Genomic DNA, 14,560 nt, shown 5'->3' with positions numbered 1-14,560 from the left:
AGTCTTTCACGAGTTTGAGTCCAAGTCCAAATTTTTGGTTTGCCAAGTCCGTGGCAAGTCCAAGATTTTCAACTATGATCAACCGTATATTTTCCTTGACTTAGAATGATTTCATTAGGTCTTTGCCACACTTCTAACCCTAGAAAGTAATGGATTAGACCTAGATCCTTCATTTCAAATTCAGTAGCTAATTCTTTCTTACATCTAATGATGAGACTATCTTCACCAGTTAGAAATAAATCATCCACATATAAAACCAGAATTGGCATTTCATTACCAAATACTTTAAAGTAAAGGTTAGGATTAGCATCATTCTTACAGAATCCTAGACTTACTAAATACTTATCAATTCTTTCATGCCAAGCTCGAGGGGCTTGCTTGAGGCCATAAAGAGTTTTCTATAATTTGCACACATGAGATTCTTTGCTATGAATCTCATAACCTTTTGGTTGCTCAGCATAAACTTCTTCCTCAATGACACCATTAAGGAAGGTTGTCTTTACATCCATCTGATGTAACTTTCAACCTTTAGCTGCAGCAATAGCTGTAATAGTTCTAATAGAAGTATGTCTAGCAACAGGAGCAAATGTTTCCTCATAATCTATACCTTCCTTTTGAGAAAAACCACGCGCAACAAATCTAGCTTTATATTTCTCAATACTACCATCAGCAGCATGTTTAATTTTAAACAACCATTTAGAAGAAACAATAGACTTACTTTAGGTCTAGGCACAATATCCCAGACATTATTGTTGATGATGGATTGATACTCTTTGTCCATAGCTTGTTTCCATGTTTGTTGGTTCATAGCTTCTTCTATGCTTGATGGTTTAGTCTCAATTATATTGCACATCATTGCAACATAGTTTGAGAATTTCTGAGGTCTTCGGCTTTCTCTAAATGTTCCTTGGGGAGCTGCACACTTTTTTGCTTCCTGAATTGTGCTCCTAACCCAAAGTGGTATTTTCTTGCTAACTGCAATATCTCTAGGTCCATCAGTTGGATCCAAGGACTAAGATGGATCACTACAATCAATGTGTTGAGGATGCTCAATAGGCTCCCTCTGAATCTCAGGGGACTCTCTCTGAATCTTAGGGTTAGTATCAATATCCATATTTTGATTATCAACAATTTCCTTATCGTTGTTAGCAAGATGACCTTTAGATTTCTTAAAAGCAATATTCTCTTCAAAAGTCACATCTCTACTTACCTCAATATACCTTTGTCCTGGAATGTAGATGCGGAAAGCTTTGGAAGTCTCACTGTATCCAACAAGTATGTCTTTCTTCCCAGATTGTTCTAGCTTAGTTCTCTTTTCCTTTGGAACATGAACATAGACAAGACTTCCAAAAATCCTTAGGTGACTGATGTCTAGTTCGACTCCAGGGAAGGCTTCTTCAAGAGTCATGTTCTTCAATACTTGATGAGGACATCTATTCTGAATATATACTGTAGTTTTGGAAGCCTCTGCCCATAAGAAGATTTGAAGATCCTGATCATGAATCATGGCTTTAGCAGCTTCAACAATGAATCTATTCTTCCTTTCAGCTACTCCATTTTGCTGAGGATTGTAAGGAATACAGAACTACCTCTTAATTCATGTCTCTACACAAAAATCATGAAAGCTACCTGAGGTGTATTCACCTCCATTATCAGATCTTAACACTTCGATTCTTTTACCAAACATATTCTCAGCTAAGGCTTTAAATTATTTGAACCTACTTAGTACTTCATCAGATTCTTTTCTTTTCAGAAAATAAATCCAAGTCTTTCTAGAAAAATCGTCTATGAATGTAACATAATATAGAAATCCATTGGGAGAAGGAACTGACATAGGTCCACATAAGTCAGAATGAACAAGTGCCAATTTTTCCTTGGCTCTACTTTCACTTTTATGAAATGGTCTTTGAGTGTTCTTACCTAATGCACAACCTTTGCAAGTATCATCATTAAAATGACTAAGTTTAGGCATACCTTTAACTATCTTTTCAAGTGAAGGAAGTGCCTGGAAGTGAAGGTGACCAAGCCTTTTGTGCCATAGATCGCTAGATTCGGGAACCTCATGAATGAGTGCTTGAACAGGGTGAGTTGAAAGCTTATACAAACTATCATATCTATTTCCAATAACACGAGCAGATTTTAAACTAGATTTCTTAGGCCATGCAAGTACTCTACCCTCTAAAAATGCTACTTGATAAGCTTTATCTTCTAGGGCGGAAATGGAGATTAAATTTCTTTTAATTCCAGGAACAAATAAAGTATCACTAAGATGCAAGGAGATACCAAATTCCAAATTTAAAGAAGTATTACCAAAACCTCTTACCGAATACCGAGCATCATCACCAATTACCACATGAAGGTTGGACTCTTTCTCCATTAAGTCTGAGAGGTACTCCCGATACCCCGTGATATGCTTGGATGCACCATTGTCTATCAACCAAGTGTTGCTGTCAGTTGGCACATTGTTGGATAAGGCAGAAATGAAGAGGAAGTCTTCGTTATCCTTTGAATCTGCAACTTCATTCCGGTTCGCTTCTCCTTGCTTGGGCAGATTCTGACATTCCTTAGCATAGTATCCAAACTTATCACATCTGAAGCAATGGATACGTGAAAGATCCCTTGGCTTCTTCCTTGAATCGTGAGCAGCAGGAGGTCTGAAATCTCTATTTCTTTTGAAGTTGTTCTTCTTCCAATGACCACCCTTCCTTTTGACACATTGAGATGCAAGCATGTGATGGTCATCTCCATGAGTGCCCTTGAGCATTCCTCTTGCAACTAAGCGAGATTCATCTTGAATGCAATCAAACCGAAGGCGATCTAATGTGGAAAATTCAGATCTTCCGCTTATGATTTAAATGAATGGATCCCAAGAATCAGGAAGTCCATTTAGTGCAATCATGAGAATGTCCTTGTCCACAACTTCATTTCCAATGGAACTGAGTTGATCCTTCAATTCTGAAATTTTCATGAAGAAAGAGATTACTGAATCTCCCTTACCCATCTTGACTTGAAGTAGTTGCTGCCTTAAAGTAAGTGCCCAGCTGATGTTGTTGATCTCATACATTCCCAAGTGTTTGAACATCTCTCTAGCTGAAGGCAACTTGGAGATGATTGGGACAAGATGATCCTTTGCAGAATCAATTAGAAACTTCTTGGCCCTAAGAGCATTCTTCTTGAACTGCTTTAACTCTTCTAGATCTGAGGGCTCAGGCAGATCCTTATCTTCTACAAACTGCAGCAGATCAATCTAATTGTAGACCAAGGAGGATCATGTACCAAATCAGATTGCCTTCCCTAACAACAACAAGCCTATTTAAAGCACCCGGTCATGGACAAATATTACACAACCATCAACAAGCACTTGCATCCAACTCCTAACAACTACCCACAAGCCAGCAAGTAATAAATACATAATCAGGTACAAAGATAATATAACAAATCATTATAAGTTAATTTATAGCAATTAAATGTCCATCCCTATGACCGAGGGGGTGATCAGAAAGGAGTAAATCCAAGTTATCAAGAAAAAGCAAGCCACAATGTCAACGAGAAGCAAAACCACATCGTCAATATAGTCCAAAGCTTACCTAGTCCTAGAGAGTACTTCCTTGGTTCCTTTGTAACCAAATGCAATGCCTCTGCTATTAATATCCTACCATATTTTGGATGGCAGCACAATTACAAATCATGGACTGAAATGGTCATGTCATTGAGATTCATGATTACAATGAATGATCAAATAATTACCATGCACCTATCCTATGGTTCCAAACTAAACATTACATAAAATTTGCCTAAACGTGCAAAAAATGCTGAAATCTAGGGCATATGTGGTTTCTTCGAGGCAGGCTATACATTTATGTCTTATGTTTGCAACCTTGTGTAATCAAAGCAATCTAGATTATAAGTATTTATATGGATGATGCTTCAGGTAATACTTCAGGGCATTAATATATATGCAACTTCACTTTCTCCCCTTATAATTTATTTTGTCTCAGAACTAGCATGGACTGTGGTCTAAATTTCAAACTTCATGAACCTGCAGTATAGAGAACCCAAACCCAATAGTCTTGCCATATGAAATGCCAGAAGAAATATGGTGATATTGAAAAACATACTTCAAATGCAAATCTGACTGTTAGTGTATAAAATATTGCTTTTGGCAGACCTATTTTATTCCATAACAAGGTTAACAATGTAATTAAAACTCAATTTTCCTGACAATTGGTAGCATCTCTTTGCCTCAAGACACATTAACTGGATCACTGCCATGTCACCACTCTAAAGCTATCCATGCAAGGAATTCAGAAAAGAAAAGTTGGAGAGAGAGAGAGATTGTACTAATGTGGCAGTGCACACACACATTTCCAGAGCAGGAAATTTTAATATATCAATGCTTCTAACAAGGTGAAGTTCTCTTTCATGCAACTCTATAACAACATCAATACAGACCTAACTCCCAAGAACATGCACTTACCAGAAGCTGTGAGACTTGCAATGATTGCTTGAAGACGATCAGGCCTTTCTGGATGAGGATGTGACTTCATCTTAATCTGTTTCATTTAACAACAAACCTGTTCATGAATTTCCCAAAGGAAAATATAGTTCATTGACATGCCGTTGGATACAGCTAACATACAATAGAACAAGAAACACATTTATCTTTCGACATGAATTAAAATATCAACATGTTTTGAAGGAAACATACAATAAAGTGAATTTCTGAAAGTGTTCAAAATGAAATCTAAAACAACATGCTCACTTCTGAGTGAAGCATCATCCGCTCATCAAATCCAATTGCTGTCCGTTTATGAAAAGATGATGTGCTCGACTCCTCAAGCATAGATGGTGTGGGAGATGGCAAAGTAACAGCATCATTTTTACTTTCTGCTGATAATGATATCACACACATCATAGTCAAGCAAAAACAACACAAACAAGGGATTCAAAAAGCAGTTCTCAAACGAAGAAATAATAAGAGCATAGCCCACGTGCAATTTTAAACGTGCATATTATCCATAAAATTGACATTGTAGTAAACGGATATGAAAGATAAAGTATAAAGGCTGAAAATAATAACATGAAAAAATATCAGTACCATGTTTAAATGAGACCTGGCTAAATAAATTGAGTACATACAATTTGCGTAAAATGAGAGACTGAGAATTGCAGAAATTTTGGAGCGTAGACTGGGTGAGAAAAGCAAGAGATGTCTTTGAAAAGCATGCCAATATTTTGCACATAATACATGCTGAAATTGAAAAATTCACAATAACCCATGTTTTGGTACAAAGCTGTGTCTACTCATAGAATCATAGATTGCCCAAAATGCTTAAAATTTGTTTTTGTGTTCATTCTATACACGTGAATTGATACCCATCAAAACTTGTATTGTATTCAGGTTACCATACAGGAACATATGCATAGAGTAATTATATGGCTGTAATTTTGACGAGAAAAATTTTGAAATAAAGTTCCTTTTTTTAATACTGAAACTATATGATGACATACAATACTGTGTTCACCTTACAGTTATATAAATATTATCTTTTATTTAGAATTACCTAAGTATCAAGCATCTTTGCTTCCTTATAAATAATGTGGTATTTTGTTTATAGCATTAAATTTCTCTAATGTCATCTTAAGTGATATTATCATCCCATCGCTCACACTTACGATTTCATTACCACATTTTGCATTACCCAAAATTAATATAAATATATGTTTTGTCTGATAAGGCTGTATATGAATATCTCTTACATATATGCTCACAATTTGTAACTCAATGTGATCTGATAAAGAAAGAGAAAAAACAAATTAATGGTTAGGAATGATTAGGGTAGTTCAATGGGAATTGAAAGCACGGCCAGTTACAAAATCATATAAGTAGGGTTTAAAGAACTGTAAAATCTGAAAAAAAAACTAAACTTTGATACAATGAAAAGCATAACTAAAGGGATTAAACCCACAGCAGGTAAACCCTGAATGAAGTGCAAAAGAGAAGCCCATAAGATCTAAATACAAATATAAATTAAAAAAGCCCTCAGTGAAAGAGGGAGATGATGAAGACCAATGCAGGAGACCAAGGTCAGAGATGGAAATTTGCAAGCACCTGTATCAATGCTTTGAGCAGGGCAAACAGCATCATCATTTATAATAAGTCAAAGAGATTTACTCAAGCTATGAGAGTTTAGGTGGAAAACCCTGAAAGTATGATAAAACCCCTAGTGTACTTACCTGGAACCTCTAGTAACATCCATGACCAAAAGACCTCCAGAGATAAAGATAAATTCATTAAACTAGTAATGTGAACCTGCCCCAGTAGCCTGTGGCGTTGAACCGCAAATGAACAAAAATAAAATGCCTCTGTCATCAGAGAGAAGCAGCTTAGTGACTCTCAAAAGAGATATTTAGAGGACTGGCACAAATCAGCCCTTGGGATCTCTTATAGACCCCTCACCCTTAAAGTGACAGCTTCCTAGATTATTAGTACCTCTAATAATCCAGGAATCCATTTCATACCATCACTAAAAGATGTTTTGGTATGAAAAAAGCCACTGAATGACCTTATTGTAAAGAACTTCCAGTTAGGACATCATTGAATGCCTATTACCAAGGTCACCTATAATTCTAATTTCTAAGGATATATACATTGCTGGGTGAGCACACACAAACAAACTATTTCAAGCTGCACCCAATATGAACCCAAACATATGTTGACTGCATTTAAGACAATTTGAACCTGGGGTGTGCTTCTCAGACATCTAACAACTCATCCAAAAGAAAACTTCAAAAGGAATAATCCAAAAAAGTAAGAGTGAACATCATATAAAGCCTTCAAAACCCTAACCAATTCATATTTTAGGTTACACATAGTTTGATTTCATTTATACATCAAATATGTACGATTAGAGTTCAGGCATTGATCAATATGCATTTTTAATTGTAATAAATGTGTCGTTTTACATTTTATTATAATTTATTAAGTGCATTTAGTGTTTTCAATGATCATCATCACTAATATGTTTTCTACTATTTTATATCTTTATGTATAATTTAATCTTCACATTGCCTCACTTGAATACCAATACCATACCTTGTTAGGCATGCTGAAACCTGTTATTACCCTCTATTGGACTTAAAAGTATTTGCCGGTGCTCTTCTCATCCAATTCACAATCTAGCACCCATCGGCTCTATCTAATCAAAATATATGCTTGGATACCCATTCTTAAAACAGATTCATCATGTCTAAGCCCTTGCACAATGCCAAATTAGCCATATGGTGAATTCTAGTGAATGGACAATTACAATGTAACCCATCTCGTGAAGAACATTAAGTTACCAATGTGGTGGCATACCTTTGGGTAATTTATATTATATGTATTCAAATGAGTACCTGTAAAATTCCTTAACTGAATTTATTTGCAAGGAAAAGAAATATCACAGATCAAGCAAAAGATTGCTAATAAAACATAAGGATATTGAATCTTTGAATTTCTGGAAATTTCATCACACCGTTCTGTTTTAATTGCATCCTTCCTCTTGCTTAATTCACAGCAAATTTATACTTGTTCGATATAATAGGGGAATGATTATTGATCATTTCAAATAATGTTCCTAATTCTGCAAATGAAAGGAAATGAATATGCAGTTTGCAACTGGTAAGATTTTAATATTTGTGCACCTGAAGCGTTCACAGCCAAATTGGCAATTCAGTGTTGACTCAAATTAATACACTGAAACGGCTCTTTCCGGAAACACTGAAGCATTCACAGCAAGCAATCACAGACGCAAGACAATTTCTCCACGGTTTGCACAGTATATGAATTAAGTCCCGATATCGGGTTTGTAGTTTACCGTGTTGAATAGACAAGACATGCCTTAGCCTCCCGATGATGTTAGAACAGACCCGCAATTCTTCGTGTTTCGAACTGTCTTTGCAATGGCTCGTGATCTTAGCGAACACGACACAAGCAACGCGATACCTTCGTGTTTGTATACTAGCTAATAAACAACCCGATACCTCCCAGACAGTTCGTATATTGGCAGATAAGCAACGTGATACCTCCGCGCTTGAAGAATGACAGGATTATACCATTCCAAACCTGTTCGTGCCGTTACTTCCTCTGTTTCGATTCCGCCATGGATATAATAGCAATAGGAAAATTCCAATAGGCCAATTATTATTGACGAAAGGAATACTCTGTATTTCTTATCGGAAACTACAGAGATGAATATGAACTCTCTTCCAATTATTAAATCTAATGATATTTTCCCCTATATCTCATTTCCAACAGTGCCTCCATTTAAAATGAATTTAGAAAGGAATCTGTTCCGTGAGGAACTGTTTGGAAACCAACCCGAAACTTATTCCATTTCAAAATAAACAATAGTTTATTGGCTTATTAATTACTTTATATTAGTGAAGAAATACTAATATAAAATAATTAACCTTAGCATAATTTATTTAATTATTAATTAATTTATATTAATGAAATGGATAATTAATATAATATTCTAATTGAACTTAAACTAGAATTTATTAGGGGACATTACAGTACCATGGTTACAATACATGCCAAAAAATAATGAGAAATCGCAATAAAGTGCAAACAAGTCTAGATGATGATAATTTAATTTCAAAAATTGCAGTTGTTTAGAATAAATCAGGTGAGCCAATCTGTTGCTGAGTTTTTCACAAGTTATCATGATTTAATCGCAAAAAAACCATCTGAAAATGAATAATTCATGATTTCCATTGACAATTTGCCAAAAAAATGGTCAACCAACTTTATCCCTATATAATAAATAAAAATAAAATATTTAACCATTTTTTTCTTATTTGCAGGATTTGTTTTTCACAACAAAGCTGCTTTCAAGCAGTTTTCCAAGATTTTTGGAGCTTTAGGTCTCAAAGCAGGGTTACATGCTACACTAGTTTGACTTCATTCTTCAGGTACTACACCTTTCTTTAATTCCCCTTTTATGTTTAAAAAATAAACATTATAAATATACCCTAAAACTAACCCTAAACTCTAAAAAGCATTTAGGTTAAGGGTCTTTCAAAATCTTGGATCAGACTCTTGGTCTTTTGTTGTCAGCAAAAGAGACCCAACCCTGACCCTAAACACTGAATTTTTAATTCTGTTCTTTCAGCATTTGGAGTTAACGAGGGATTTTCAGCCAAAAAACCTAAGCATAACCCTAAATGCTGAATTTTTCAGCAGCTAGGTTAAGGGTTGCAGCTAAAAAAATCCTAACCCAACCTGCTCAATCTTTTCAACATTTAGGGTAAGGGTTAGGGTTCCATTTTAGCAATTGTCTAAAATAGTATATGTTTAAATTTATTTTGTTGAAAATTACTAACATTTATAGGAAGTCCAATATACATAGCAGCAACAACAGCAAGATTCCTTAAACCCCTCTGGTGCACCAAACACAACATTTGGAAAGATAACCCTCTTGTATCCTATGCAGTGATACCCTAAAGATATATTTGGAGGCTATAGAGGTTGGCATTATATGGAGATTATTAATACTTTTCCCTATTGTTATCTTCTCTTATTATGCTTCTCTCTTCTCTTTATTCTTCCAATGATCTATCATTTGGTTGTAAATCTAGCACAAAGGGGATCATAGAGTCAAACAAAGGACTATGCCTATGTGGTCTGGACTACATCTTGTGCGCAAGTATACCACTAGATAGACCTAAGACATTTCGTATGCTATATCTTTCAGGGCCACTCTACTCTCACTACATCACTCTTCCACATATCATTACTCTTCCATGTGGCCTTGGATATAGAGAGATGAGGTATATCAAAAGGTTTGGTATATTGATAAATTCGATATTTTGAGAGGATTGCTCTTCCATGTCATCACTCTTCTACATACCTTTGTGTATATAGGAGGTGTATTATATTATGTAGTTTACCATTGGGGATATAGGTATATTGAAAATTTGAAAGAAAGGATGGAGCAATAAGGGTTTGTTCTAGGACTCATAGGGAAAAACCTATTACCTCTAAACATATGAAAGGCTGAACTCAGATTATTTTTTGCAGATTTCGTCAACAAGCCACTTAAGAGAGACTATGCATGGGCATATGACATGTCAATCTCAAGTACAGACAAGGTGAAATGCAATTTTTGTAGGCCTGTTTACAATGGAAGCATACACCACTTGAAATGGCATTTGTCAAAGAATTTGGGGCATGCTGTAGTTCCTTGCAAAGAGAAACCTATAAACGTCACACATCAAGAGCAAATATCTCTTTGTCTATTTTCTGATAGAGCGGCCAAAAATGCACAAATAACTATAGAAGTGGGTTCTAATTCTTCAATTGCCAAGGCTCATCATTTGGATGAGAAGCAACTACCATGACAGTCTATGATAGGGGTCTCGATCAACACCTAGTTCTACAACGCTCAACACACACATGTAGAGGAAACATTATTGCATTTTTTGCACCTCTCATTCATAAAAATCATAGAAGTGGGTTCTAATTCTTCAATTGCCAAGGCTCATCATTTGGATGAGAAGCAACTACCATGACAGTCTATGATAGGGGTCTCGATCAACACCTAGTTCTACAACGCTCAACCCACACACATGTAGAGGAAACATTATTGCATTTTTTGCACCTCTCATTCATAAAAATCATAATCCACTTTGAGAAGTACAACATGGACGACGAATGTCCATTAACGGGCAAAAAAAGACCATTGAAAGATTATAATCAAGCCCATTGCTAAATGTTGCCAAGTCTCCATACTTGCGAGACATGGTGAATGCTATTAAAACTGCAAGCCCTAGGTTCAGTGCCCTATCATACAAAAGACTGAGGGTTGAGAAGTTTAATGACACAATAAATGACATTACCAATGTCGCCAAACATCAATTAAAGTAAGCAAAAACTAGATGCACCATAATATCAAATGGTTGGACGAATAGAAGGAACTAAACTCTCATTGATTTCCTTGTCCCATGTGATCTTGACACAATCTTTCTAAAATCCATGGATGCATCAAATAGGGTACAACTATTCAAAATGTTTCACAAGGTGATCATAGATGTAGGCCCACAAAATGTGGTTCAATCCATTATAGACACTGTTGTTGATGATGTTGCCACTAAGAGAAACCTAACTGGCAATTATCCCTTTGTTTATTAGCCCACGTGTAGCACGCTACCTTGATCTACCCCTAGAGGGCATTGGAAAAATTGCATAGGTTAAAAAGGTATTCCAATAGGCCTACACTATTACCAAATTCTTCTACAATCACGAGGGTGTTGTGTATCATTCATAGCTTCACAAAAAGCAAGGAACCACTTCGGGCCAAGAGTGACAAGATTTCCTATGCACTTCCTTGCACTGAAAAGTCTTTGCCAACAAAAAATGAATTTGAAGGTCGTACAAGGTAGTAAGACCTTCAAACCAAGTAAACTCCATAAACCTTTGACTATTTTTGTATATTGCAGACATGTGCATTAAAAGTATTAAGATTTGACTAGATCCTACATGATATAATCTCAAAAAATGTGTTTTTTAATGCAATAGTGAGAATTCTATTGACAAATAAGCCAAAAACCATCAATAAATGGTGATATGCATTTGAACCCAACCATGCAATTAATATGCTTGTAAGCAAACTTGGAGTGTTTTTGAACATAAATTCCAAAATACAAAATAATGATTGACTTGGAGTTCACCACAATGTCTACTTGAAGGTAGAGAGAGCTTGAAGTTGGAGTTCTAAAATACCTGCAATCACAATTTTAAATTGTAATCATTCTTTTCCAAATCTAATTTCTCTATAATAAAAATCAGGTACCATCAAGGAAGTCCAACCAATTGACCTTGACAAGATCAACCTAGATTCTAAGTGGTCACAAATGATGAAGTGAACCCTTTATTTGAGGTTGAAGATACCGAAATCCTCAGGGAGGCCAACATTGATGGTGATGTGATTGAATGAATCAAGACAGCCTTTGACCCTAAAGCCCTCTTGTGTAGATCTCTTCATAGCAGAAAAAGAATTGTTTACATTCAGTTTTTTGAAACTTTCAACATCATTTGTAGGTTGATGTTTTACAAAGTTGGTTGTAATAGAAGATTTGAAACTATTAGTATGAAGTTATCATTTATGCACTATGCAGTATGCATTGTGAAATGCCATGTAATCAGCAATATGAACATAAATGAAAAGAATCTATTTCTAGAATTTATGGGGTAAACTCTCATTTTTATTTGCTCTCTATGTTTCTATGCAATTAAATGCCTTGGTATTTTTAAAATAGCAATTTTTCTCTCTTTTTTATGCATTTTTGAAAATCTGATTTTTTTCTCACAAATTTTTTACCATTTTTCAAATAATTCTTTTATGTTTTGGTTTTCTAATTTATTTCCACGAACATTTTTGCTGCTATGATTACAACCTTTATAGGTCAGCCTATCCTTAGGTCACATTTTGATAGGCATATAAAAAGAGGCAATGCCTCCAACCTAATCATCCAATTTCATATTCACAATTTTCCATTTTCACAATTCCATTTCGCACATTTCTTTAGTTGTCTCTTCACAGCACAGAAAATTTGTGTTTTTCTCTTTTTCTTGTAGAGTGTTTTTCTCTTTACAACCTAAGGAATCACAAAATCTTTGCATACATCACAGTGTGTTGGATTACAATTTCTCCACTGTTGAATATTTATTTTTAGAGAAGAGATTCCAACTAGATTATGAACAAAAGACATATTCTGATTACAAATCTACATTTCTTGCAAAATTTCAGTACAGTAAAGTAAGTAGTTCATTGAACTCAAGACTATTGATAGTAGGATTCTACTTCATTGATTAGAAAATATCACAAATGAGATACCTGAAAGTATTCTCATGGGTTTACTTGTTCTAATTCTTTGTTTTGTCTTAGTCCTAACTCTTATCATATTTCAACATTTGTGCATAACTGTTCATATCTATCTCATCTATCAGCAGCTCCCCTTTCAGGATAATAAGGGGTTCATTTTGTTCTCATTAAAATTCCCTGGTTTAGCTTCTCAAAATCACCTCAAAAGATTGCATTCATACAATGTTAGGGGAATAGCAACAAGTTGTTGATTTTTAGTAATCAGACTGAAAGTAAATAACTGAAACTGAAAATACAACACATAACAGCACAAAACAACACAAGAAAAACACAACAGTACCCTGGGAGAACCTCCCTCTTGGAGGTGAAAAACCTAGCAAGCAATCTCAGATCAGATTATTAGAATAAACACAGAAGCACATTACAACTTAGTCTTCTCAAGACAGAGATCATTTAGGGCACAACTTATCTAAGACAATCTGATCAGAATATCCTTGAAGTGCAGTTTGCTGTCACTGAGTATCTATCCGGCACCACTAGGATAATATGCCAATCCTTTGACAAGTTCTACAACCTTGGAGAATGATTCGCTCAGCCTTGAACCAAGAAATCACTGTTCTTGGATAATTCGCCCAAGTGATAGGTCGCTGATCTAACTGAAGTAATTCACTGCTGATACTTAGGAGAAATTTGCTGCTAATCAGGAGTAGATCGCTGAATGAATGAATGCTTAAGTTGTATATTTGATCGCCCAGATTACATTGCTTATATAGGTGACTATGTCCTTAATAACCCTTGGTTGGCCTTGTATATTTAGGAGCCAAGTTAAATTTCAAATATGGGTCAAGGCCCATTCACAAGTTACATCAATTGTCGCTTATTACAAGTTTCATTTGGGGTAGGACTCAATATGAGTCTCACTTAATTACACGTTCCATATACCAGTCAGTTATACAAGTTACACCCATCGCCCAAATAGGGCCGGACCTAAATAGGGTTTAGACAATAAAGTGATATGTCAAAATGCCAAGGCCGACAGGCCACTCAGCATTTTATGTAGTAGGTCGGCTCTAGAAGGGATCCGACCTAGCTACAAATCAACACAAGTCACATGGGAGTCCAAACACTAAGCACAGGCAGAGTGGCAAGTCACATATATGACAAACAGCAAAGAGATCAGGGCAAGTTATTGCAAATAGAACAAGCAATGGTGTTGGAATTGATTGTCAATGATGTCAAAGGAAATTGTAGCCATCAAGGGAAGAAGGAAAGGTCAAGAGAAATCATTGATGATTCAAAGGAAAAGAAAGACATACACACATCGCAAAAATACTTTACAAGAATTGTCCCAAGTAAAAATTTAAGATGGCAATTAAACTAGCTTGCCGGTTTGGGTTCGAGCACCGGTTCGGGTTCAAAGAACCGGTGTGCCGGTACGGCAAAATTTTGAAATGGGTTCGTTTGTACAAAAACATGTAAATTGTATATATATATATATATGTGCAGCCTGTAAGCATGAATTAAGATTAGCATGTCACATAGCATCATATAAACAACAAAACAAACATAAACTTGTAATCATAGCATTCACGATCATACCATAACAGCATCATATACATCAAGTTTAATATCAAAATGACAAAATATTCAAGTATCATTGTTTCAACTTTCAACAATATAAAGTTTAATCA

At 35.4% G+C, this 14,560-nt stretch overlaps 1 protein-coding gene across 10 annotated transcripts in view; it reads right to left on the bottom strand.

The window, feature by feature from the left end:
* The window catches only part of LOC131028547 (histone deacetylase 15), a 122,311-nt gene that overhangs the window by 74,141 nt on the left and 33,610 nt on the right, over window positions 1–14,560 (bottom strand). For 9 of the 10 annotated variants that reach the window (XR_009102602.2, XR_009102600.2, XR_009102601.2 and 6 more), the window contains exons 4-5: window positions 4,763–4,890; window positions 4,478–4,553 (exon numbers count right to left, since the gene is read on the bottom strand). Coding sequence is in view for 7 of the 10 variants with exons in the window: in XM_057958838.2 (XP_057814821.1) it covers window positions 4,478–4,553; window positions 4,763–4,890 (204 nt within the window). In the remaining 3 variants the exon portion in view is untranslated. The remainder of the gene's footprint in view (window positions 1–4,477; window positions 4,554–4,762; window positions 4,891–14,560) is intronic. The other variant, XM_057958835.2, reaches the window with a different exon arrangement.

The sequence above is a fragment of the Cryptomeria japonica genome, chromosome 8, assembly GCF_030272615.1.
Source record: "Cryptomeria japonica chromosome 8, Sugi_1.0, whole genome shotgun sequence".
Taxonomy (NCBI): domain Eukaryota; kingdom Viridiplantae; phylum Streptophyta; class Pinopsida; order Cupressales; family Cupressaceae; genus Cryptomeria; species Cryptomeria japonica.
The sequence above is the reverse complement of the archived record's forward strand: the minus strand, read 5'-3'. Positions and strand labels throughout refer to the sequence as shown.